The 26,052-nt window shown below is 41.4% G+C and overlaps 1 protein-coding gene across 3 annotated transcripts in view; it reads right to left on the reverse strand.

Annotated features, from left to right (window-relative positions):
• The window catches only part of LOC139332594 (dmX-like protein 1), a 52,679-nt gene that overhangs the window by 16,988 nt on the left and 9,639 nt on the right, over window positions 1–26,052 (reverse strand). For all 3 annotated transcript variants that reach the window (XM_070964636.1, XM_070964637.1, XM_070964635.1), the window contains exons 10-35: window positions 23,736–23,919; window positions 22,994–23,170; window positions 22,583–22,824; window positions 20,931–21,648; window positions 20,306–20,427; window positions 19,746–19,835; window positions 19,224–19,326; window positions 18,975–19,094; window positions 18,522–18,740; window positions 16,480–17,747; window positions 16,118–16,376; window positions 15,154–15,287; window positions 14,612–14,798; window positions 14,398–14,508; window positions 13,171–13,340; window positions 12,716–12,813; window positions 12,418–12,583; window positions 11,134–11,262; window positions 10,834–10,972; window positions 9,071–9,870; window positions 8,588–8,686; window positions 7,912–8,079; window positions 6,121–6,312; window positions 5,539–5,615; window positions 2,080–2,201; window positions 1,487–1,744 (exon numbers count right to left, since the gene is read on the reverse strand). In XM_070964636.1, coding sequence (XP_070820737.1) covers window positions 1,487–1,744; window positions 2,080–2,201; window positions 5,539–5,615; window positions 6,121–6,312; window positions 7,912–8,079; window positions 8,588–8,686; window positions 9,071–9,870; window positions 10,834–10,972; window positions 11,134–11,262; window positions 12,418–12,583; window positions 12,716–12,813; window positions 13,171–13,340; window positions 14,398–14,508; window positions 14,612–14,798; window positions 15,154–15,287; window positions 16,118–16,376; window positions 16,480–17,747; window positions 18,522–18,740; window positions 18,975–19,094; window positions 19,224–19,326; window positions 19,746–19,835; window positions 20,306–20,427; window positions 20,931–21,648; window positions 22,583–22,824; window positions 22,994–23,170; window positions 23,736–23,919 — 6,352 coding nt within the window. The remainder of the gene's footprint in view (window positions 1–1,486; window positions 1,745–2,079; window positions 2,202–5,538; window positions 5,616–6,120; window positions 6,313–7,911; window positions 8,080–8,587; window positions 8,687–9,070; window positions 9,871–10,833; window positions 10,973–11,133; window positions 11,263–12,417; window positions 12,584–12,715; window positions 12,814–13,170; window positions 13,341–14,397; window positions 14,509–14,611; window positions 14,799–15,153; window positions 15,288–16,117; window positions 16,377–16,479; window positions 17,748–18,521; window positions 18,741–18,974; window positions 19,095–19,223; window positions 19,327–19,745; window positions 19,836–20,305; window positions 20,428–20,930; window positions 21,649–22,582; window positions 22,825–22,993; window positions 23,171–23,735; window positions 23,920–26,052) is intronic.

Raw genomic sequence — 26,052 nt, forward strand, 5'->3', positions numbered from 1 at the left:
GGGCACCCTGCATGTTCAGTACTTCACAGAAACTCCACCTCTGCCAACCACCACGGCTTGTAAATGCTTTTTGTAGCCAGTCTTTCAGTTGTTGTTTGGGGGATTTTCACCCATTCTCCTTTGTGCATTCAGACACGACTGGCTGTGGCACAAGCCCTAAGCATGATCGATCCACCTTCATACTTGGCAGCTGTTCCTTTCTTGCTTCCTTTCTTTTCAAGTTCTGCATCCTTTTTCTCCAAACATTCCTTTCCTCATTGCACCCAGAAAGTTTTGTTTTAACTTCATCAGTCCACAGGCCTTCTTTTGTAAATGCATCAGGCTTGTTCAGACGTTTCTTTGCAAACTTCTGATGCTGAATTTTGTGTTTTCTACCGATGAATCTTCCTTGAAGGTCATATTTGTGCACAGTAGAACAGTGAACCACCACTGTGAAGTCTGCTAAATCTTCCTGAAGGTATTTTGAAGTCAAGAGGGGGTTTTGTTTTGACTTTCTATCAATCCTATGAGCAATTCTCTCACTCAAACCTTTTTGAGTCTGGCTGTGTGAAAGCACTGTTTCAAAAGGCTGGGCTGGGATCTGGTCTTCCAGACGTCAACTTGACCTCCAACGTTCCTCTTAATTACATTAGGACTGCATGAACACGTTCTGCTGTCGTCGTTTCGCCTTCTCCCTTTGTGGGCATCAATTATGTTAATTTTCAGAGTGCTAGGCAGCTGCTTTGAGGAGCCCATGGCTGCTGATTGTTGGGACAAGGTTTGAGGAGTCACAGTATTTATAAAGCTTTGAAATATGCAACACTTGCCCTTCTCTAATGGTGATTGTGAACAAGCCATAGTCCTAATTGGCTAAATAAGATCTGAGACCTTGGTAAAACTTATCTTAGAGCTCAAATCTCTTGGGCTGTCCAAACATTTGCCAGCTGTTTCCTTCCTTTTCCCCCCTCTAAAAACGAACAAAACAAGCATAATGCACTAATCTTGCTTAAAATATTTAAAAGGATGGTTCATCTTTAACTTTATGAATTTTGAAAATCCATTTGAAAGTCCATCTTCATCTTTGTTTAACTACTGACTGTAACAGAAATTTTGACCAGGGTTGCACAAACCTTTGCATGCCACTGTGCCCCAAGCCTGCTAATGACAATTTCATCAGCTTTAAATATTGAAATATCTTCCTAAAAACAGTGTATAAGAAGCAGTTAGAAAGGCATTTTGTCAAATAAACTGGAGTTACAGTTGGATTACATCAGATTTCCTCTGCCAACAATGAGAGAGTAGCACAGGCAGGGTGTGAGGGAAATAGCTCCCACACTAATAGGTTGATGGATTTCACTATGACCTACAGACAGGAACCCAATTAATTTAGCAGGACTGATTTGATTTAGCTGCTGGGTCACCTCCAAAAGAAAAACCTCACACAGAGAGACATCCACTCAGGCAGATCGTCAGAAAAACTAGATGGGCCAACCTAATCCCGACAAACCTGGTGGGGGTGTTCTTGTTGGACTGTTGGGTTTCTCTATGACAGGGATACGGGCGCCTCCTCCAAACACCGTCACCCAAAGCTTGCTGTTGAGGGGATGGGCCGCGATGCGGAACAGCTCATTGCTGGAGTGAGTAGCCATGCCGTGAACAAACAGACTGAGGAAGACAGCAGTCAGGATCTCACAGAGCAACACAGCCAAGCCCGGCTGGCTCTCCTCACCTGCTGAGCTCAGCAGGCGAATCAGAGAGGCGATACCTGAAGAGAGGGAGGGGAAGAAAGGCAGAGAGAAAGGACAGATGAGAGAAAGACTGCAGAATTAAAAAAAAAAAAGACACCAAGATCATGTTTGCATTTCATGAAACAAAGCAGAATGTAGTAAGTCAACATAAGGCTGAAAAGGATAATGTGCACAACCCCAAACAAAAGAACAGGGGAGGTCATCCACACACTCAAATTTACAAACATTTTTATGATGCGCTGTTTACACATTGTTGGTTTGGGTGTTTTTCATGTTGACAATTAGAAAAATTTGTTTGTTTGTTTTTTAATTCAGGTAAAAAAAAAAAAAGTGTTTGGGTGGGCTGTTTTACCTGGCCACTGAGCAGGGGATGTGTTGGGCTGAACAGACTCATCCATGCTGACAGTTCTGACTGGCTGCTTCTGAGACAGCAGCACACTCTGATACACGATTCCCGTGAAATGGTTCACATGGCTGCGCGAGATTCGACAGACATAAGAAGAGAACCACACGCAGTCAGTGCGAGGGCACACAGCAAAACATTCATATTAAATCTGAAATGCTGGACTGAAAAGTGAATTTTTAAAAATGGGGTTAGGGGGTGTAAATATATAATGTCTAAATGTTTTACTTTAAATGTTTTAACTCTGTTCTGATCTCTGGGATGATGTTTCTAAGTAAGAGGCACCGCTGTCAAGCTTTGTTCTCTCAAGACATGAAATACTAATGGGCTGCACCGCAGGTTAGCCTATCTATGCTGTTTGGTAATAGAGAAGAAACGCTTCATGATGAAGAAAGTGTCAGTGCTCAAGTTCTCATGTCGTGTGGCTTTTCAACACATGCATGCAAAAAAAACCTTGGATGGTTGAAGCGGAAATTTTTACAGAGAATATGGAATGCTTAAATCACCAGGGAGTCTATTAAGTTTCTAACATAAGTTCCCTTTTAAGCTTCTGTCAGAAAACCAATTGCTTCCACATCAAAAAGATTTCAAAAGTCAAAGGGAACATCATTCAGAAGAAGGAGAAGCAGTCTTAATGTACTTCTAACAACAAGTTTCCTCGAGCACAATTCCAGTGCTGTTCAGCTTCATATGGACGTACTGAGTGTTTTCCTAACGATCGACACAATTAAACTGAAGTTAACATGATAACAGAGGGAGAAAAAAGCAGAGCATGTACCAAAACTTCGCGGCAATACTCAACTCCAGCAACCTATATCCTGAAATATCTTTTAAAAAATTCACACAGTCTTTTAGGCTCGCTCTCTCGCTCACACTCAAGAGGCAAAAACAGAAGCACAATTTCATCAAACCTCTGCAGCGACACACCAGGAGAGTTTAGATCATAATTACCATAACAAAGACGGTGTTAAATTAGAAATAGACTTGCTAATTTGGCTAGACTGTTCAACTGACAGTGTGTGTGATAGATGGCCTTGTGTGTGCGTACATAGACTTGCTACATAGTGAGGACTGTAAGAAGTTTTTACCCAACAGAGCGAGGACATGGTCAGGAAGTTTTGGCCGGTCCTCACAACCTCAAAGGTCTGTTTGAGGGTTAAGGGGCTAGGGAACGCATCATGTCAATGAGGGTCCTCACAAGGAGTGTGTGTGTGTGTGTGTGTGTGTGTGTGTGTGTATGCACGTGTGTCTATGTGTAAAGTATCGGGGGGATAAGGAAGATGCAAAACATCCAGGGCTGAAAAATGAAGCCAACGTGGAAGTGCCAAAAACTGCAGTTCTTCAAGTGGCCACTTCAGGCTGGTTCCAAGAGTGAGTCTATCCCCATAGACCCCCATACTAAAAAGCCCAAGTGTTTGTAACCCTTTGCATATGTTTTTGTTTAACTCACTTAAATTATATTGAGGCTCAACGTGATGCAAAAATAAGGGACAGCTAGCACCAAGGTTTCAGCAAAAAGACCTCCTTTGTCCTAACTCAGCCCCACTCACAGATTAGCCAGGAGTTTGACAGAATCACAGCTAAGATGGCGTTGTCTGGAGCCACTGTCACTGAGCTTCACAATGGCTCGTCAGAAACGTGACGTCACGTCCATCTTTTGAACAATCCATGTGTTTCATCACGTCACTTAGAATTGTATTAGGGTTGAAGCACGAAGGTCAGAGAGCTTGTTCTGAAAGAAAACTGAATGCCATCTCTCTTACACAAAATAAATGTCCCTTTTTGACAAATGATTTACATGACACTTGCAATTCTACCTCTGGGGCTGTAAAGGTTCCAGTCTGGTCAAGCATATGTAAAAAAGATTCTGTACAACATCCAGCAATCAAACATGCAATCTGGCAGAACGGTGACAGGAGCTCTGACAGCAGCACAGCTGTGAGCCAAAAGGGTTATTAAAAGGGTAAATAAAATACAATCACACACACAGACACTCACGAGCACACCCACACATAAAGTTTAAATCCTTGTTGTCAAAGTGATTGGGAGTTATGGTACATACTCGTCTAAAATAAACAATGTTCCTCCCATCTGTCAAAACCAAAAATCTAATAAAGTATGTACAATAGGAATGACAAACAGCAGCCTAGCCGCTTTCATAAATCATTCTCAACGTGATCAAAACAGACAAGTGACTGTCATATTTTTGGTGAGCACTTCCAACATATTTTCTCCTTTCCCATGACTTGAATCACCACTGTAGCTCTTTGTAAAGCCAGTCTAAAATATGTGCTAAGATGATTCTTTATAATAATCCTGCATCAGCTGTGGAAGAAGGAACGCTAACGCAGGTCCTTCATTCCAACGACTGTCAGACTGTTCAACTCCAGCATCATTTAATGAAGCACTGTGTTGATGTCGTCTCAAATCACAACATCACAAACCTACTTTTTGCGCAACTCCATTATTTATGTCATCACATGCTTTTACATACATACACTTATTTCTATTCTTACTTTTTTACTCTTTGTATATAATGTACATAGACTTCTATAGTTGATTTTATTTTGGGTCTTTTTTTATCAATTGTCTATTTGTTCTAATTGCACTGTTTGTCTACCTCTACTTTTTACTCTGCTGTTCTAACAAGTAAAACTTAGTCTTATCTAATCTTAGAAACAAAGCCTGAAAAGCCTTTTTCCACTGGTATTACATTTGTAGTGTTTGACTTGAGATGTATGTGTGCATTACCCTCTCATCATAAAGTATGCTTGGCTACCAGTAGTGATGTCCCTTCCCCTTTATCTCTTATCATTCTGCTCCAATAAGTCTAAGAACTGTCTAACAGACAACACGCACGCATGCATGCACGCACGCACACACATACACAAGGAAACCAGAAGACATAAATTAGCATAATTTCTGCCATCATTTTGTCTTTTAAACGCTAATGCTAAGACTAGGAAAACAAAGTGAGATATCTCTTGATAGATAAATAATCCAGAGGCTTCATGCTGTTAATGGAGACGTGTCAAGGTGAATATGGTGAAAAATGAAGAAATTGTATCAAAGTTAAGCATCGCTTGGAGTCATATAAAGAATGCAGGAAGCATGCTCAGAGAGACGCCGCACTCTATATACCCACTATGAGCTCGAACCTTTTTGAGTCAGGCTGCGTGAAAGCACTGTTTCAAAATGCTGGGCTGGGATCTGCAAAGACTTATTTCCCCAGATCCTGAAATCATTGTTAAGAAATGGATGGCTTGAAAATAGCTCAAGGTTTGTACTGTATTAAAAATTCAATATGAAACTTATGATTACGTTGTGGAACCGTCCCTGCAACATGGTAGCCTAGAGTGTTAATATCATAAAAGTAACGGCAACGGGTGAGGCAGGTGAGATGCTTACCTGTGGGTATGTCCGTCACACAGACACTGATAAATACAAGCTGACAGGGAGGCAGCCAAGGTGTGCATCACATAGATCTGACATAAGGTGCAAGGTAAAAAAAACAACAACAGCAAAGCATTAATTAGTGTTTGAGGTACATGAATACAGCCGACATTAAGAACACTTAAAAGTGAAACTTAACGCATCTAAGCAATCCTTAAACATTGACACACAACACAAACTTCAAAATTAGTTCTCAATTTTGAGCTACCTCAAACACATCTTTCTGTACTGCAAGTTCTTCTTAGTTATTGGCACACATGCTGATATGGACAGATGTGCAATAACATCCTTACATCCATGCAATATCATCCGTTATATCCATCTGGATGGACATTAATATCCATGCTCTAAAAAACTTCCTCAAAGTTTCTTTTGTCTCAATTATATTTTACTGTGTGGGTCATTGTGCAAATTTCCCAGGATCATTGTCCTTCTTCAATAAAATCAGATTTATGGTCTTTCAATAGGAAATATCCATTCATGCAATCAACAATACAAGAAGCAGAGGTGGGTAAATGAGAGCAGAAACTGCCTCACCTCATTGTTAACAACATCGGGATGTGGAGGAGAGTCGAGTGCATTGATGGTCTGCAAGATGTCATGAGTCAGGTTGGTCAGGTAGATGATGGGATTGGCCACCACTGTCTTTACATTGGCCGTGCAAGCCATGAGAAGAGGGATAGAGGTTTGCTGACAACATGGCGTCACAGCTGATTGGATGGAGTCATCCTGAGGGAAGAAATCAGAGAAACACATTAAAATGTGGGTTCATTCATTACAGCATGTCTGCAGGTAGACTAAAAAACAGCACATACTGGTGAGGCAACAAGGAGCACTATAATTAAAAACAAGTGTTTAGTGTTCACATAAAACTCTCACACATACACAACTACACACTGCACACACACCACAGTGACTTGAAAAATAAGAGCAGATATATATTTGACTTTGTCATTTCTTTTTTTAGTAGGTGAAAGAGACAGCTCACAAAGGGTGCTGGGAAAAGTGGGGTGCTGCTTTGAACTGTGAAGCAACAGCCTTTTCCTGAGCCATAATAAATCATACACAATCCCAGCACTTACAGAGTGCCTGACATGTTTACCAGAGTATGTATGAGTGACGTTTAAAGAGCTAAAAAGAAGAATAGGCAATGAAGGGGTGCCTAGATTTGTGTATGTGTTTGCTAGATCCCTGAACACAACTTTCTGTGTAAGAATACCACTGGCTTATGTTGGTCATGCTTGATGAATCACATTCCGTCGTCACTAACCTCCCTAACAGAAGCTCTGTACAGTGGCTGAAGTTAAGACAAGAGAATACAAAAAAATTTCCTCGACAACAAAGGAGAAATTTGACAACCATGGGACCACAGCTGGGACAAATGAAACTGTTTTTATTTCAATATCAAAGTAGGAGAGTATAGAGGACCCCCAGTGCCCATTGTCTGTGCTAACATTTAAGAGCATTGTTCCCACGGTGGCTCATTGAGTTGTTTACCTCCTAAAATTTGACTCAGTCTTCTAATAGCCAGCCTAAGGCAGGACCTCCCTCAGGAGCTCAGAGAATCAGCAAACTGTCAGCCTATTGCTGGAGGTGTACAGACAATCGCCAGTGCACAATAAGTAGGTCTGAGTGTGTGGGTGTGGGTGTATGTGTGTCTTGGGAAACGGGTTGCATTAAGACAAGCTTGCAGAGGGCGTCGTGTTCGTCTTTTATTTGTACTTTGCCCCCTCATCTGTTCAGTATCCCTCCCTTCAAACAGAATATGTGATCACTTAAAAAAAACTGCTGCTCTGCTTGCTGCTGTTAATGTTTTTACATGCTGCATACATGTTTCTTATCTTCTTTTGTGTTGCAAACAATATTTTATGTTCACACTTTTCTAGTTGCTCTTATAAAACAAATCAGGGGTATATCATTTTAAGACCATTAACTAGGGCTGCGCCAATTTTCATGATCAATTATTCATTATTCACTGTCCTCAAAAGTTACCAGAAACATGCTGGCTTACTGCGACAAGTGACCAGAAAAATCCCAAATATTACTTTTTATAAGAAAAACATAAGTCAAGCAAAATGTGTTTGAAGCTGTAAGTGGTAAATGAAGAAACGTTTCAAATGTCACAAAAAGCAGCAAATAAATCTTAACATCCTACCAAAATTCAAGTGGCTTATTGATAATTAACTAATTTGTTTTATCACTTTCACCAGCAAGTGAAAAATCAGTTCGTAAAGTTATTTTGTGGAAGCAGCTACTGAGCCGCACTGAAAATGGTCACGCTCTGTCTATGAGTGGCCTTTAGTGAGTGTCTGTGCATGTTTTAATTACCTGGTGAGACTCTTGAAGCAATAATATGAGCTCCATGCGTACAGACGCCAGTCCTCCACCGTGGGAGCCATGCAAGCTGCAGTAGCTCAGAAACATCCTCAGTAAGGGCTGGTTACTCTGCAACCAGTGTCTCCTGCTCCTCTGGTTATCACCGCGAGGACTCCCAGGCTAGAAAATCATTTTTACGTTGTTAGTTTTAGAGAAAAATCAATCAACATCCCTGTAAATATGCCCGCTTATAAAGCTGGTTCAAATCTCCGGAGTGCTAAAAACAACTACGTTTTACAACAATGGACATTAATCTGTTCTGTCAACAATAAACAAAGTGGGTCTTTGAAATGCAATTTTAATTTGTACATACAGGTAAGTGTACTGTGCAAGTGTAGAAATGTCTAATTAGGTTTGCAGCTGAAACTGAAACATTCGAACAAAATTTAGAGCAACAATGTTTGAAAGATTTTCTAAACTCTAAAACAAAAGTTCAGACATTCATATATTCAAGGGAAAATGGTGTAAAAATCATTTCGATAAAACACAATTTTTCAAACCAACTCAAGACACACTGTCGTTGTCTTTTTAAATTCTTTATAAATTTTTTTTATTGCAGTAAGTGTTGCATCGATTTTTGCTCATGATCATCTGACAAATCTAAAAGCAGCCAACTATCTCCACCCACCTGTTCCTCCTCCACCAACCCAGAAACAGGGGCGTCACCCTGGGCAGACAGCTCTGGCAAGCAGGGCTTGTAGCTGCAGCAACGCTGGAGAGCCACCACCTGAGGAAAGCAGAATTTTATTTTAAAAACAACTTGTCAAGAAGGAATTTATCTTGCACGCATGGGGGTGAAAGCAAAACATTTCACGAAATCGTTAAAGGGTTTTCACAGGAAAGGACAAACAATTTCATGAGAGAAAACCACTGGAGTTATTGTCGATATGATGTTTATATGCACTGACACATTGAGAGATAAAACAGTGAGCGTGAAGACAGGAGAGACGTGTAGGAGTTATGCAAGTTATAAAAGTTTCATTGAGTGAACCCAAGGGTGCAGCAAGAATACTGCTTCACCACATGGATGGATATTATAACTTAATTTAAAGTAAAAAAAAATATTATGGATTTGATCTTTAAGTCTTTAAAAGTGTGTGCGTGCTATCACCTCTCTCTCTAACCACTGGTAGAGCTGGTAACGAAGTTTCCCTCCATCCAGTTCATATCCTGTGGACAGCGTCCGGAGCTCATTGGTCATAATCTTCAAGCAGGCGGTAAACTTCAGCTGGGCCGCCAAGATGTCGTTAGACGGTGGCAGGAATTCATCGCTCTCCTCGCTGTGCTCTCCCGTCACCATCTCCATTAGCGGCGACATGGCGTCCTGCGTATCCTGGAACACGCTGCTGCTGTCTGCAGTTCTGCCGCTCTGAGCATTCTTGGTTTCTTCTTCATCCTCATCAGCTTCTTCATCATCATCTTTGTCACTGTCCCACTTCAGCTCCAGGGACTCATCTGGCAGAGTCAGTGAAGGCTGGCTCCAGTCAAAACTTAACACTGAATCTGACTGGCTGTTGGATAAGCTGTTTCCGTCTGACTCGTAGCCATTCAGAGCTGGCTGAGACCAGTCCGGGTCTGATGTTTGCCCATTCTTGCTCCCAACACTGAGTTCATTGGTGTTGCCTGTATCCTCCTGGTTGATGAGTTTGGAATGCTTGCGGACTTTGGGCATCTTGGAGAGGACTTCGAGTGCTAGCATGGGGCAGCCGGCTTGTAGGTGTGAGTACGCAGCTGTGAAAAACAGTCTCCTCTCCTCCAGGCTAATGGAGTCAGCTCTGCGACCCTCAGCGGTCAGGCCAACTTTAGCCTTGTCTGAAGAGCCAAAATGGCGGCGAAGGAGGAGTGGGTGGGTACGAAGGTAGGTATAAAAGTTGAAAACCTCAGGGTTACATGAAGACACAGGAGAGGAACCTGTCAGATGCAAAGACAGAAAATTGGCTTTTATCTGTCTCAGCGGTAAAACACAGCCTCCTGTACTGCTTTAATGTCAGTACATGCAAAGACAAGCTGTGTAATTGGATCAGACACAGAAACAGAGCTACAGCTGGACTGACTGAATCTTTGCTGAACTTCTAGACAAACTGAGGCATACAGCTATGTGTGCATGTAACACTGAAAAAAGGTGATGTATTAAGTACACCCTTTTCATCCTGGTATAAACAATGTCAAAGCACCAGACCATTCGTACTGAAAACCCAGCCAAGACAGCTGAGGAGGCAACTTTCTGTAAGCCAGTGTTCTCTTCTCTCTAAGCATATTAAATTTGCTCTAAGAACATCATTTAGGAAACCCATAACTGGTTTGGCTCTTAAGTCAAAGTGAGGTTCATATTAAGTTCAGTTCTTCTGTTTGCAAGGCAAGCTTTGTATATTTTCTTCAACTAAATGGTCTTCTGTGTCCACTTGACTGCAATTACTTGTGCAATTTCACATATTTAAAGGACCAAAAATAGTCCCAAAGCTGAGACATTTTGTGAAAACTAAGAATTCAACCTCAGTGCCAAATTACTATCTGCAACACTCCCCCAGTTTCACCTGCAATGCTGCACTTAACATACTTGCAATGTCCACAAAGTGAACAGGATATTGAGACATTTTAAAGGCTTGTGACTATTACTGTAGGAATTTAGAGTCTAACTTAAACTTAACATGGTCAAATGGCAGTTTTTCCAGTCATAAATACAATGTATTTCAAAACAAAATTAGGGTGGTGGGCTTACTTCTACTGAAAATGTAAAATAGAGAACTATGGAATAACAATCCTGAAGGTTATCAGTCTGGTATACCACCATCTTAGTTTCACCTTTGCATAGAGGTAACAAAAAAAAAAAAAAGAAAAAAGAAAAGAAAGAAATCTCGAGCACTGCAGACCTACCAGAGTCAGATTTGCTCACAGTGGATCCAGAGCTGGCACTGTTAGCAGGCTGCTCGAGTAGAGTGTCCAAGGCCCTGCTGTAGTCCTCCAGGACCCAGTGCGCCATGCTCCGCAGGAACGGGTCCTGGTGGGCTTGAATCTTGAAATACACAGACAATTTAAATGGCTCATTCTGGTTACTGCAGTGCATGAATTACCAAAATGCTGCAGAGTCAAACATCACTGGGTAGTTTGATGATAGAGAGCATTTTCCACATGAAAAACATGAGCCTGTGGAGCCTGCATTACACTAAAATTCACCTGTTTGTCTTGTCCCAGAACATGTCTCTGGAGGATCTTTTTATAGGTGGATGCCGTCTCAAACTCAGACTCATACAATCTGGAGATCACCAGGGCAAGCTGTAGGTCCTGCATTTTCTCCACACACACCTGGAGGAGGGAAAGAAAGCAGGACATCACAGTCTGTTATCAATTAAAAATGGCTTCTGAGCTACTGGGACAGGACTGAAAGGGATGAGATAAGACAAGAAAGCAGACAAATAATGTATATTCTGGATACACAGTAATCCAGTAGGACATGATGATCTGCAAAAGTTACAGTTTTCCTGTTTATCTGTTAAATATGAAAGGGGAAAAAGAAATCATGAAATAATTGCACATATTCTAAAATTCTGTGCACACAGCAAAGACTTTGTGGATAGTTGAAGTTGTAGTTTCTCTCAACCGGTAAGGTGTGAGCTGCATTTCAATGAGACAACCTCCCAGCCACAGATACTAAGCAAAGTCAATTATAGCCCTTTGCTGGGTGATGCTCATTTCCATAAAATGCTCAGAGAAGCTCCAGTTACTCACACAGATGAAATAATGCGACTCCAGGGACTTTCTAAACAGAAATAACCTTGATGATATAAAAGGTTAAGCATGGATGCTGACACGCTGCTGTCTTGATATGTGAGCAGCGAGATGGAGAGCTGTAGGTTTGTTCCTGTGGTTCAGCTAACCGTGAAAGACACTATACTAATACTAATGCTAATGCTAATTTCTAAATCTTTAGGACACCTAACCAAAGGTATGCAAGTTTATAAAGAGACACACAAAAATTTCGCAAATGTATTTTTATGAAATGGGAGTGGGAGTGTCCCAAATTACAAAGCCTCAACAAGAGTGCGGTGCTGCTGGTTTATGAATGTGACCACAAGCTATTGAAAATTCTCACAAAAAGGAGCAAAGACAGCAACACCCAAGAGTCAACCGCCAACATCAATAATTCTTCAGCGCATTGTGTTAAAAGACACCACTGCTGTTTTAATAATGAAACGGATGTTGCACACCACAGAAATAATGGTGGTAAGGTCGGTTTATGTGAATGTGGTTTAACTGCTTTTTATTATACCATCAAACACTGCCGTATGATCTGTTGGAAAAAAAATCATAATGCTACAGACATCCTATAAATGAAAATGAGCAGCTCTTGACGACTGAAAGAAAGGTTTCTAACAGGATGAGCAGGCTGCCAAGTGGCACTTGCAGTTGAAAGAACAAGTGCTTCCTGCAAACAGTGTGTCATGTCTATTTTCCACTTGCCTCCACAGCATCCTTAAGGGAACCAGCCAGAAGGAAGAAGGCTGCAGAATGCTGGAACCGCTGCTTTCCCAACAGAGAAAAGGCATTTTTCAGTGCTGCTTTCCTCCATCGGTCCTCACTGAAGTTGTTGCGGAAAAACTCTGTCATTTTGGCATTCTTCTGAGACCTGGAGACAGTATGGATTCAAAACAACAATATCTGTGTTTTAGGTCTTCAGTAATTACTGGTAGGGGCAAATACTGTAATGAATGTATGTGCACTTGTATTAAAAGTGCAAAATGATGTCAGTTTTGCCAACCTGTACAATCCCCAGACCACTGCCTTCTTTTTCATTGCGAGGTAAAATACAGCAGCATCCAGAGGATCATTGTTTCTCTGTAAAGAAGCCCTGGCAACCTGACAAAAACAAAGAAAAAACACAGACACACACACAAACACATTCAGCTCACACCTCCTCTACCTGTACAGTTTTATCCACCAAACAATTTATATCTTTACGGATCATCTCAGGGAGTAGCTCAAACTCAGTTATAAAACTGTTCTTTACAGAACCTGAAGTTTCACGGGGGGAGGTGCGAGGCCCTCTTGATTTTAAGGGGTGTAAGAAAACTTTAAAAAATATATATATACAGTAGGCTTATATCTGATTATAAATTAGAGATTATTATTTAAGATGTAACAAGCTGCCTATTGAGTATGTATGAGAAATGATAAGAATTGATAATAATTGACTCATGTCATTACACGCCTCACCTTCTCAATACACCTGCGTAGCTTGTTGGTGCTGCGTAGCCACCAGCCCACACCCATGGAGCGCAGCTCGGGCCAGGTGGGCTCCCCCTTCTGCAGGGCAGGCAGCATGTTCAGCAGCTCCTCCTCAGCTTCAGAGTGGAAGGCCCAGGCATAATGACATGTTGACAGGCCTGCAGAGAGAAGAAACATGGAACATGTTCTCTATTTCATGGAGAGAATATAAACACTTAATAATAACTAATTAGGAGCCAATATGCTGCTAACATGCATGCTAATAAGCAAATAGTTATTGTTGAATATGTGTATTTTCTCTAAATAAAGTGTTCTAATAGCTAAAACTGATAATGTTATTTACAACAAAGTGAACATATATTTAAAGCAGAGCGTTATGGTGTTGTATAGCTACAATTCTATGGGAGCAGACATGGTTTAAGTGCCTTGCTAAAGGGCAACTTTACTGCAATTGTTAAGGATGATGAATAGACTATGGCTTGTTCACTTCTCTCATTGAGACTTTTACTGTCAAGAATTTACAACTGAAACCATCAGTAACCCTCTCTTTCTACCTTTAGGTGTCTTTTTAGAGTTACTGCTCTGATACCAAGGTGGGCACTGGAGCTACATCTAAAGGAGCGCAGGGAGACAACTCCTAAGGCAGCAAAATGGAAACTTACATAAAGTCTTCAAGATCATACAAATTGAAAACATATGAAGGCCTTTGGGGCAAAGAACTCATAGCTGTCCTGTACAATGTGTTGAATACAGTCTTTGCCTGCTCGTTAGTATCAGCTATTGCACTGAATTCTGCTCTGAAACTTAACACTCTACAGTTTCTTTGAATACATGCCAATGTAGAATTTTCAAAATCCACATGAACCACTCTTCACATCAGCATAAATTAGACACTCCACACAGCACTGGAAAGAAAATATGTCATTTTTTTCCCCTCCTGTTGCTTCCTCCTTTCAAAACAACAGCGCAGGAGTGACTGGTGTCTTAACGGCATGCCGAATTAATCAGAGCCAAACTGCCCCCTAAGTTACCATATGACCGGTGCTGACAAGCAATGTGGCATTTAAAAGGCCACTTTTTAAACCGAGTTCACTGCAGCGCTAACTCCACATAACAACACACCAGGGCAACATGAGATCACTTCCAGCAAACAAATTGTGTGAAATTTTAGCATTATCCAATGAATACAGTATGAAAACAACTATCTCATTGTACCTTGCCGTAGCAGCTGTGCTCGGTGTGCTGGGGGCAGGGAGGTAGAGAGGAAGGTATGGAGTCTGACAGCCAGCAAGAACTTCAGACCACACTCATCCAGTGTCTCTCCACCTGGTAAATGAATGACAGATAGCTCTTACTGCTATTTCAAAACACAATTACATGATGTTGTGGAACAGAGCACTTATTTTATGTTATTACTTCCCTGCAGTACCTTTGCTCTTGCCCTGGCTGTCCTTGAGGTCTGTGCTTGTGGTAGCAATGGTGTCAGCCAGTGCCATGAGAGACATCTGCTCCATACGGGTTAAGCCTGGTAAACTGGAATGAAGGAGGTGACTGGACAGAACTTGGGCATGTTCTGGACCAAAGTATGTTGGACTGTACTGGGAGAGGTCAATGACCTACAGACCGGGAAAGAGACAGAGAGCAGAAACATAAAATTAATTGGTATTTCTAATTTATAAGACAACACATAATAGGGAGAGGTGAGAAATAATGTGAAAAAAGGGAGAATGTGTCATGGCTGGATTCAAACTCATCACAAAATACAACATAATACTGTATGTATATATTAACTTCAGTGGCTAGGGTCATCATGGGCTTTAACTTGTCTATCTTTTAAGGCATCTAAAATGAACCTTGACGTGCACAATTATGTATGTTTAAGCTGCACACTGGAACACCAAAAGAGCCCAAAATGTTGCTATTCAGTCTCATTTTTATAAACTCTCTTCTACCAATCCAATAGAAACCGACCTTGTTCCCCATTTCCTCTTGATCGCTGTCCAGAGGGTCCAGGTCCGCTATGCTGGGTGTTTGAAAGAGCTCATCATACGCGTCAGTATGACTGGAACCATGCCCACTATCTCCGCTCACACTGCCAACCTTATCTGTAGGGAGGCCCAAGACAGAGCTAAATTACACAAGACACGTATTTCCTAAGAGACGAGCAGAAAAATCCCCTCCTGATGGGGATTAAAGATTGAATAAAAATACCAAAGAGTGAGAAATGTTTTTACAGTATACGTGTTTCTGCTTTTCTTCTTCTCACTTTGTGCCTCCAGGGACACAATGAGGAAAAACTAGAAGACTTAAGAGTAAAATATTTTTCTCAGTCTCTTAAACCATGAGGCAGGGTGGATAAAAATGGCTGTTGCTTTTCCAGTATAAATACTGCTTCTGTTTTTGTTTATGCACCTGCCTTAAACGCATAACTGGAAAACCTTTTTGATGTTCAACATACTCTGACAGTCCTCAGTTTTTGCACTTTTCAATTCAACAACAAAGAAAACGCATCTACAATCCACCTTATTTTAAGTTGTTATCCACAAGTGCAGTATTTTAAACTTAGCATAGTCCAGCATCTCAAAGCATCTCTACCTCCCCAGATGGAAGACATTTTCAATTGCTTTTAACACTTAATTGCTTTTTAAAGCAATGAGTGGTCCGGCTCTAGCTTTATATTCAGGGCTGTAATTTCCTGCAGAGAAATAGATCAAATGCAACATTAAAAAATAGGTGATGCCTTTGTAGTTTTATGAAATGGAATATTACAGATTAAAATTTACTGTAAGTAAACACTTCTCATAGTTTCTGACTATGGTAATATTCTCAGTACTTTGCCTCACTTGGCCTATGTTAAGTACTGCTGAAATAAAGTGCACTATTATTTTATTCATCAATGAATACCTCATTCTAAAGCCTCATTTCATACACCCACCAGGTTTTGGTAACGTGTCCTCATCAGCTGCCAGGAGTGCGTACAGAGGCAACGGAGGAATGGAGCTTATCTCTGTGTAGTCGGGCGTGGAGTTCTCTGCTTTGCTGAATATCTTCCGGTCCCGTGCTGTGCTGCCTCCTGCGCTGATGGTTCGAGAGCGCACGCGTTTCTGAGGATTGCTTGCACTGTCTTTAAGTGCCACAATTTCTCCAGCTATGCATTTCACCAGATGGGAGAGGATGGCTTTGGCACGGTGAACCTTAAGGTAGACAAATTATTTTATACGTTTAGAATCCAAACATATATCAATGCTTTAAAAAATGACAAGTATAGACAGTATTTGAGTAATTTCTCTAACTTACCTTCCCCAGATCCATGAGCTCCAGTAACTGTACAGGATGGTACTGGGGCAGAGTGGGAAAGAGTTGGTGAGCAGCTTCAAAAAGCCCAGAATCTTCCATCTCGACAGGCAGGTCGTAAGCTGTTCTCTTTCCACTGAGTTTCTGAGCCAGGCTCATCATTGACCGTGTCAGGGCCCTTTTGGGAGGGGCCAGTGAAGACATGGGGGCCCCAAGGCTGAGACCCTCCTCCTGGCTCTGTCTGACGGCTGAGATTATGGAGGAGACGCTGCTGCTGATGTCCGTGTCTTGGGCAATTGTGGCATTGGGTTTGGGTGGTGCTGGGGGCTGCCACTGGGAGTAAACGTGCATTTCACAGTCCATGCCTACCACCAAGATGCCGTCTCGTACCCAGGAGAGGGAGACTGGAATGGGTAATGAGCCTTCAACAGAGGAGACCAGATCGACTGATCGAAGCAGAACCAGTCGAGACGAGCTCTGGTCTCTGCTGGCATCAGATGACAGACAGAGTTCCGGAGGCTTCCCGGACAGACGGCCATACATATAAATCTTTGTCCCAATACCAACAGTCAGAACATGTGACCCATTCTCTTGGGAGACCCAGTCCAAATGAACCAGGCTCTTACCAGTAGAACCATGACAGTTCTCATTGGGAATAGAGAGGTCCATGTTGCTTGAAATATTGGTACTTCCAGTTGTGCTGTTGCAAATCCCATAGTTAGCTGTGGGATCTGTGCTGTCCAGAACTATGGTCTGCTCTAAAATCCACTGCGAACCGCCGGTGGATTCACACTGGAAGATGCCAATGTGGACCAATGGTTCTCTGGTGTTTGCTGGGTTGGGGCTTGGAGGGAGATTTGGGCTACGCTGTACAGTCAGAGTTGGGGTCAGGTGGGTATTGTTGCTGTTGTAGTGCATGTAAGGGGAGGAAGTCAGGGTGGGAGGAGAAGTCAACAGTCCGTGAGGGTTCAGGTGAGGTGTTGAGTTCAGAGGAGTGTTTGGTATCTGCCTGTAAGCAACTGCAATCCGTCCAGCGTGACAGCAACTGACCTCTATGGGGCGACCTTGCACACTCACTACGCTGCTGCTGGGAAGCGTTTCCTCCACCAGAAGAGGCCACTCCTCCCATTGGTACACCAAGTTGTCCATACTGGAAGGCTTTGTCGCAATGACGTTACACCTCCAGAAGCGTACCTTTCCATCAGAGCAGGAAGTAGCAAGGAGGTAAGGCACGCGACCAGCCGGCAGAGAACATGAGGCGCTCAGGTGACCTAGGAACAGAATTGACAAGACACTGTTAGGCAATGATGTTTCTCAATCTCTTAATCTTCAGTGGTACATTTTTCATCCTTTTTCATCCATTTCTGTGCCTTTCTTTAAATTGATTTGAGATTTTTGTCAGGTTTTGTTTGATATAAGAGCAGATGACAACATAAGCACAGTTTATAAAAAGGCCAAAGACATATAGGACTGAAGTGAAATAACAGTGGTTGGATGGTTAAAAAAAAGTCTTAAATTACACTGTTTAAGAAATTATTATCCATTTTGAAAATTTTTTAAAAATGTTTTCCACACTTGTTTCATCACGCTAACGATTAAAATTGTGGAAAAATATCCCTCTTTGTCAGGTTCCATTTTTCATTCCAACAATTACAGAAATAGCTTTTTCTTAGTCATTGAAGAAACGTCAATACTTTCCTGAAAATGTTTTTTAAATCAATGCTTTCAATGATTTGTTGACCGTTTCTTTAGAAACAGTTCCCATGGCAACATAAGGTTATGCTGGTGTCTGTAAAGAACTCCATAGCAGCTGAATTTCTTTGCACTGGCATCATTGTACTGAGGACTCTGATCAAAAAATAAAAGATATATATGTATAGTAAATTACTAATATAATAATATCTTTTGTACATGGAATGGCCTTGTGTCGTGCTCAGGGATTGTGTATTTGTACTCCAGGCTGTGATGCTGCTTTCTTGCATTTCAGCACCAGACAAAGTTCACGGACTTATGTTGTTTTAATGTGTGCCCTCATTGCCCCTCACCTGCCGACGGTGTAACACTGATCGCTTCCACCCCATCTGGCAGAGCCATCTCTTGGCTGTATATCCTGTGTGTTGTGAGGCTGAGGCGACAGGCACTCTGCAGATTGGAAGTGCAGGGTTTACTCTTCAGAGTTACTGGAGAACTGAACGAGTCGAAGTTAAACTGAGAGCTGTTCATAGGCGAAGCCGTGTTGGCATCCTTCTCCACCGTGGTCTCTTCTGTGGGGACACGAAAAGGTTCAGGGAAGTGTTTAGCAAAAGCTAAGGCAAATTTTAGTCAAAACCCTCCTACATGGCTTATATTTATTCAAGTTATTGAAGTTATTCATTTATTTGGTTATGTATTAAACAAGATGGTTGGTAAAATTACTTGACCAGAAGCAATTATGGCAGAGAATCCATTTTTTTATTCTACATTCTGTAAACTTTAAGTCCCTTGTTCAAAGTACTCACCCATGGTGATGGGTCGAGCAGCAAGGTGGAGATGCCACATGTGGAGGAGCGAGCGACCTGTTGGGGTCAATTCGACCACCACAAGGAAAAAACGTGCCGAGAAGGCTGGCTCGCTAGACGCTGCAGGGAAACACAGGCAGAGAATACTGATGAAAAGTGTCGCTGTGTTTGTGTTTGAAAATGTGTTAAGGCTTCAAAAAATATTCACATTTTGAAATACTGAGCTACAAAAAGTTACTTTCACCATACCAGTTTGAGGAGAATCAGGAGTTTCCTGTGTGCCGTCGGTTCTCTCACTGCCGAGGATCAGGTCCTCCTCAAAAACATGCAGGAGCTGGGTCTCCTTCCCCTGCTGTAGAGAACAACAGCAGCCATCACCAAACTACAGCAGATGCAGACACTGAACAACATCCACTGTGGAGCCGATATGCACGCACACGGACACAGTAGTGTTAATCTTACACAAACACATTCACATGTACACACATGAAAACTGCCAGAGGGGATGAGAGAAGGTTTCCTCTGCTCCTCGTTTTTGTTTTATCATGGTTGACCTTTCACTGAGACAACTGCAGAATGTTTAATGCTACCAATGGTCGGGAATTCAGCTATGGCTTCTCAATATATTTCATTTCTTATGTCCTTTATTTCAGGGGAGAAGTTTCTCCTGATATCTTTTTATCCAAGAAGTTCACAGTGAGCGAGAGCAAGGCAATTTCTTTTTAAATCCACTTTTAAATACAGTTCTCTTGTGTCTTTATGTATACTTACAAAGCTAGTGATGGTATCCAGCTCTATAATACATCCTGGTTTTGCTGTGGATTGCTGACTGATGATGTTGAACACCTCCCCAACGTACTTCTGAAGTCAAACAAACATTAACATTTTCATTATTTGAGCACTATTACATAGTCAAAACAGTGTGCTAGTCATTCTTCAGAAGGTTAAAAAAAACATAACGAATATCTGGACCATCATTTGCAACGTGTTATGAAAACAATGAGTCGTTTATATGCAATGCCAGAGAGAATATCCTTGAACAGCTGTTGAAGATCTCTGCAAACGAAATAACAGCCGCTCTTAATGGATTCAACACTGCTATCTTGGGTTGGAAGGATCACTGGCATTTATCTTATTTTTAATGTCATATAATTGTGCTCTATGTAATTTTTCTACCAAGCAATCCAAGGCTGACACTAATGAATTGGCAAGCATGCAAATTAACAACACCTTACTACCTCACTGATTCTGTGAGGGTCCAAGGGGAAACGCTGCTGTGTTGCAATTGACGTGCATACAAAATCGTTTGAGAATCCTGTTTGATAACTTACTGATATCTCAGGATTGGAGAGCTCGCTCAGGAGTTTCTTAGCTTCAATAACAGCCTGATACAGTCTGAGTGAGTGGCCATCACTTGCGACAAAGCAAGCGCTGGGAGAGTTACAGTACACGCCTAAAGAGAAAAAAAAAAAATCAACAATTGAAACAGTGTCTGCTATTATGCTCATTTTTCTAAATAAACAATCAAAACAAAAGATGGAACAAATAAAGAATAGTGAGGTACAGTACATGTAACAAACAGGCAAATATTAAAGGTTCATATCATATTGAGTCTATATGATAGAGTCTATGTTAGACTATACTCCACACTCTGGCAAAAACTTTAATGGGAAACTTAAAGCCTTCATGAATTTTATGAAATTGAAATGAGTTGTTTTCACAGGAACTGTTTATTTACATACTAATGAGGGTATAACAAACTCAACTTCATGTCCCAGAGCTAGTCTCATTTGATCATAGTTAGAAATTCATACTAAGACAACAGCATTTCCTTCACCTTACTGAATCAGAATAACTGGAACTATGAAAATGAAGCTCACTAAAGTGGCTCATTGTTACAGCAACAGAGAATAAAATCCTCTCAGCCATCTCCAAACAGTGAAAGTATTTCCTCACCTAAACAGCTGCTGGGAATGAGTGTGGGCAGCCAGGCTACATTAGCAAACGCTGATGCATGGAGAGAATTGATCCGAGCAAGCTCAGAGACCCCGCCCGACAGAGACAGTGGGCCGACAGGGTCCACTCTCCATAAAATCAGCTCACTGTAGATCGCGTTGGGATCTTGGGAAACCACACCCAGGGACACCCGGCTGGGCCGAGATCCCCGTGGCAGAGATGATGAATGAGAGAAACCAGAGGAGCGGGAGTCCGGAGGAGCCAGGATGTTGTCTACCTCTGGCGTCCTCAAGGCATTGTGGTGTGAGGTGGTGAGGAGGAGAGGGAGTAATGAGTGACAGGCCAGGTCATTGAGGTGGAAGCGGTGGCCGCAGTACCGTGACTTGTGAGAGACACTGAGCACAGTGGAGAAAGCAGAGTCCTCCGCAAAGCTGACTGCCCACTGGTTCAGGGAGCCATCGGCATGTTTGGAGATCATAAGGACATTGGGGGTGAAGATGCTTAGTCGAAGACTGCTGCTGGGTGCAGTTTTTCCTTGACCTCCATAGCTTATCAGAGCAGATTTGGTTTGAGGCAATGTGCTCCCAGGTGGTCGCTGTCTGCCATGTTGGATCGCCAAATCCACATTCTTGTTGCAGGCATACATAACCACACTGTGGCTCAGGGAGATGGCATCACCTGCAGGGAATGCTACGGGGATACGGGACACAAACGACACCTGAGCGAGAAAGAGAGACATCATAGCGATGAAAGCTACAGCAAATAAAACAAACAGCTCGGAGGTAGAAATAAGGACTCAGTCAACCAAGTAATTCTGTTTTAGCTTGAAATAAGCATACACTATGTTGATGTTAGTTAGCTACAGCTGGTAATGACACAGTTGGCATTGAAGATCATAAACTCATTACTAACTGGTTAGCTCAAAACAAAGGGATGAAATTCTTCTATTCTTCATCCAGAAGTTGAAAAATTACTTTCTGAAATTAAGTGGGTCACTGACAGCGATGGAGGCTCAAGGGATACACCTTTCCCTTCACCTTCCTCTTCATAAATGCAAAAAAGAATGATGTTCAATACGTATGCTAATAGCCATACCAGAATTCTGTCTATTTTATCTAATTAAAGCAACCAGGCACAATCAAGCTGAATGTCAGTGAAATTGGTATTCTTTTAGCTGCCTCGCCCGACTGATTAACTGCCATATCATAAGGTTCTCATTATTTCACTGCTAATAAAAGTGCACCAGGGGACTTGTGAATCTGAAGTCACACATAATTAGAACATCATTGTCTAAACGGCTGGATGAGAAACCATTAGAAAAGGAGCTAGACCATTATGGCTGTCAAAATGATTCACAGCCTTATTGAGATGATTAATTAATTATTTCCGCAAGAAATACTTTTTGTGAATCAGGAAACACTCAATACAAACAAGTGTCAGTTTCAAAGAGTGACCAAAGGAAGGCCTGCTTACTTTACAGGGCTCATTAAATTACAAAGCCAAAATAAAATTCATGTTTGCTTTACTTTCGTTACCAATCCTTAGACTAGACTCACTAGAAAAAGTGAGGATTATGTTTGTGCATAACATATCAACATACATTTTATATTGCATTGTTTTACAAACATAAACCACATCAACAGTGAACACACCTGAGCTTGTCTGAACATGCCTGGCTGGTATTCATCTAACCAGTCCACATGCCAGACTAACAGAGAGCCGTCCATGGGATGGATGCTGAACAACATGTCTGCGCCTTTATTCCACTCCTCTAACAGCACGTCCACCTGGTGCTTCACTGCTGCCAAAGGAAGCTCCACAGCCTCAGGTCCTTGGGGGTCACTTGGCCGGCTACTATTATCTTCTTCATCAAAGTTATCCTCATCTTCAGGCTCTGGAAGAAAAGGAAAAAAAAATCATAGTGTCCAAATGTAAATTATGACAATCATTAGGGAAGACAAAGCACAACGCAATCTGTTAAAATGTGACCTTGGATTGGAGAGTTGATTTTATATAAGCACAAATAAAGTGTATTAAAGCCTGATCCAAAGACTTTTCTGCACCTTCTTGGGAGCATTCGTTCTGTTGCTCCAGACTACCTCGGAGCTGCTGGAGGAAGACTTCCATGGCTAAAGTGAAATGAAGCTCCTTGTTGTTGAGCCAGTGGACAGTAAAAGGACCTCCGGGTTCCTCGTCATCCACGGTGCTCAGTGAGGAGATGGAGGGCAGCAGAGGAATGTCTGTGATAAAGACGGTAAGTGAAAAAGTAAAAAAGACATTCCCACATTTAGAAAATTTACATTTCATCAGATTGGGGGCAACTTTCATGAATATGAGTACGGTTTGAAGTATGCTAAAACATAATTCAAGCATGCAAATACAATCCTACAAGACATCTCAGCCTCAAGGCTGAAAGATTTTGCCCCGATTCAAGTCAAAAACACAAAATATAAATGCCTTACAATTACTCTGAGCAGCTCTCACTGAGTATAAAAGCTCACTGGGATGTTAAATAAATAACCTCAGGCAATTTACAAAATTTACAGCATTTCTTGCCATTAGAAAAACAGAGAGTGACACCCTCTGACCTCAAGCTGATTATACTCCAGCAGAGCTAGCTATCTATGTTGTGTCTATGGTTTAGGAATAACTAATACATTGCTGTACTGTAGGTGTACTCTGTGCTATTGTCCAGCTTAAAATTCTTCACTAAATTTAAAGAATTTGTTAGGTGTTCAACACAATGGTAACAAGGATCAATGGGATTATTGATTAGCGATGGGAACCAATGATCTTGAGTCTAACCTGTGGCAGGGTTGATGCTGGCAGCAATGTGGAAGTGGCAGAGCGCGTTGGCATGGGGCATGGTACCGCTGCTGCTCCTCTTGTGGTTGTAGTGTCGGCTCTGATTATGAGGCAGGCAGCCAGTCTGACAAGGCTGGGGCACGTCTCGATAGAGGGAGTTGTGCAATGATTCTTGAAAATTCAACTGTGAGGAAAACATTAATTATTCAAGTTAGATAATTAAAAAACAATATTTGATGTATACTGACTTTTAAGATTTCTTTCAAATCTTACAAATATACCCAATTTGTCTAAAAAAAAAAAAAAAAAGAGCCAGAGAGAAACAGGCAGCATAGAAAAGTGTCTGAGTGAGAGAGAGAGGCATGTAAAGGGAAGTGAAACAATGTCTTAACTAAATTTGGTGCTTAGTTATGTAATTTGGTTTCTTCTGTTGTTTCGCAGTAAAATACAGTTCTCACCCCAAGGCTGTGTGAATACTCACGATAAGGTATGAACCTGTAACAGGAGTCTCACATATGACAAAATGAAAGACAGAGCATCTTGAGTTTCATGCAGATTATTTAACATAACCACGGGCTTCAATTTCACTGATTTTATACAGCTTCTCTGGTGCAGAATGAGTATGTACTAGAGCTGTTTCTCCAAGTATTACTGACGTTTATATGCACATCACACCCGCAAAGAAGTCCTTTGTGAAATATTGATAACAAATGTGTGTAAACTCAACATTTGAGTATGCCTGCGCCAAAGCAGATATACAAACTTCTGAATGGTTTTTATCTCTGTGTAGAAAATTTTGATTGTGGTGGAAATCTCATACCACTGTCTCCTCTGGAGGTTGTCAAAACGCAGCCTTATCAAGAAACTTAATTAACTTCATTGATTTAGAAATTCTGTACCCTTCATCCCTGAGGCATCATATTAAAATGCAGTTTAAAATAGGGCTCTCTCAGTATTGTCCATCCATTCCCTTTTGGAGGAGGAGACTTACCTCAGACTATTGCCTGGATCATCCAGCACAGTCTGTGAGCCTGTTTTAATGAATAATTCCACACAGACTGTCCTCAAGGCACAGTGGAGAAATTTGCATACCTATTTTTCCTGTAATCTAATGTGCTCTGAGCTCTGTAAGTGCCAGTGAGACCCATAACCATTTAGATGTCCCTATTTAAATGGATGTAAGTACCATGATTGAGGCCTGGATGAGGCTGTCAAAAACAACGCAAGTCACTTAAAACAGAAGACACAACCATGACAAATGTGAGCAAGCAGCAAGATGTAAAAGTTGTAATTTTGAGGTGTGGCACAGATTACAGAAAGGAGGCCAATATTTTTCACTGATGCTCGTCTTAAGCCCTATAAAGCCTCTAAAAACATCATGCCTGATAGCCAATTAATTTTCCCTTTTACCTCCACTAAGCCTCGTTTTTCTTTCTTCTTCCTCGGTCTCCCTTCGCTCTTGTTCCCTCATCTCTGCAGCACCCTAATGTCCTACATTAGCAGCAGTGAAAGTACTGTAGCCTGGCTTCTACATCTGGGCCAAATGGGGCAAAACCAGAGATCACAGCATCTGTGCCATTTATTTTCCCACTATTAATAAAATTATGGTAATTCGTCTTGTATTTTGTAACCAAAATAGACACAGTGAGAACACTGTGATACAGCTGTAAAAATAATGGTTTTCATTCTGACCAAAGCAAACTGTGTTGGTCCTTCTTTGGGCCAACAGTTTGTAGCTTCAGGCACTTCTTCGACCTAAGTTTTCCAATGTGGTGCTTCAAGATGACAGCTCTTCAAACTGTCTCAATCTGTGTGCTACACTGTCACAATATGGCAATGATATCGAAATAGCAGGGAAATAAAGCATGAACATTGTCCACCTAACCGCGTGCATATACATCTATGAACTGATAATTATTGTACATATCTTTAAGTTTCATTTTATGATGTGATTTGTATGTCTCTTCTTAAATAAATGCATTTAGTTATTATTATATTTAGCTGGATATACACACAATTGCCAGTTTATTAGGTACAGTTTACCGCAGTTTAATTGAAATCCTCAATAAATTCTAGCCTTATGAAATGTATGATGTTCAGTTTTTTGTTGAAATTGTTTTAGAGGGAATGATACAATATTATGGTCATTTTGGGAGCTACAGTTACACTGCTGTTGAATTATACTGTGTTTTTTACATAATTTTATTTTCTGCATTTTGTCCATCCTATTTATTTCAATTAGGGTAGACTAAACGGAAACACCACTCAGTATAACAAAATGCAGTTCACAGCAATGCAAACTACAGCCTCCATAAAT

The sequence above is a fragment of the Chaetodon trifascialis genome, chromosome 6 (genome assembly GCF_039877785.1).
Source record: "Chaetodon trifascialis isolate fChaTrf1 chromosome 6, fChaTrf1.hap1, whole genome shotgun sequence".
Lineage (NCBI taxonomy): Eukaryota > Metazoa > Chordata > Actinopteri > Chaetodontiformes > Chaetodontidae > Chaetodon > Chaetodon trifascialis.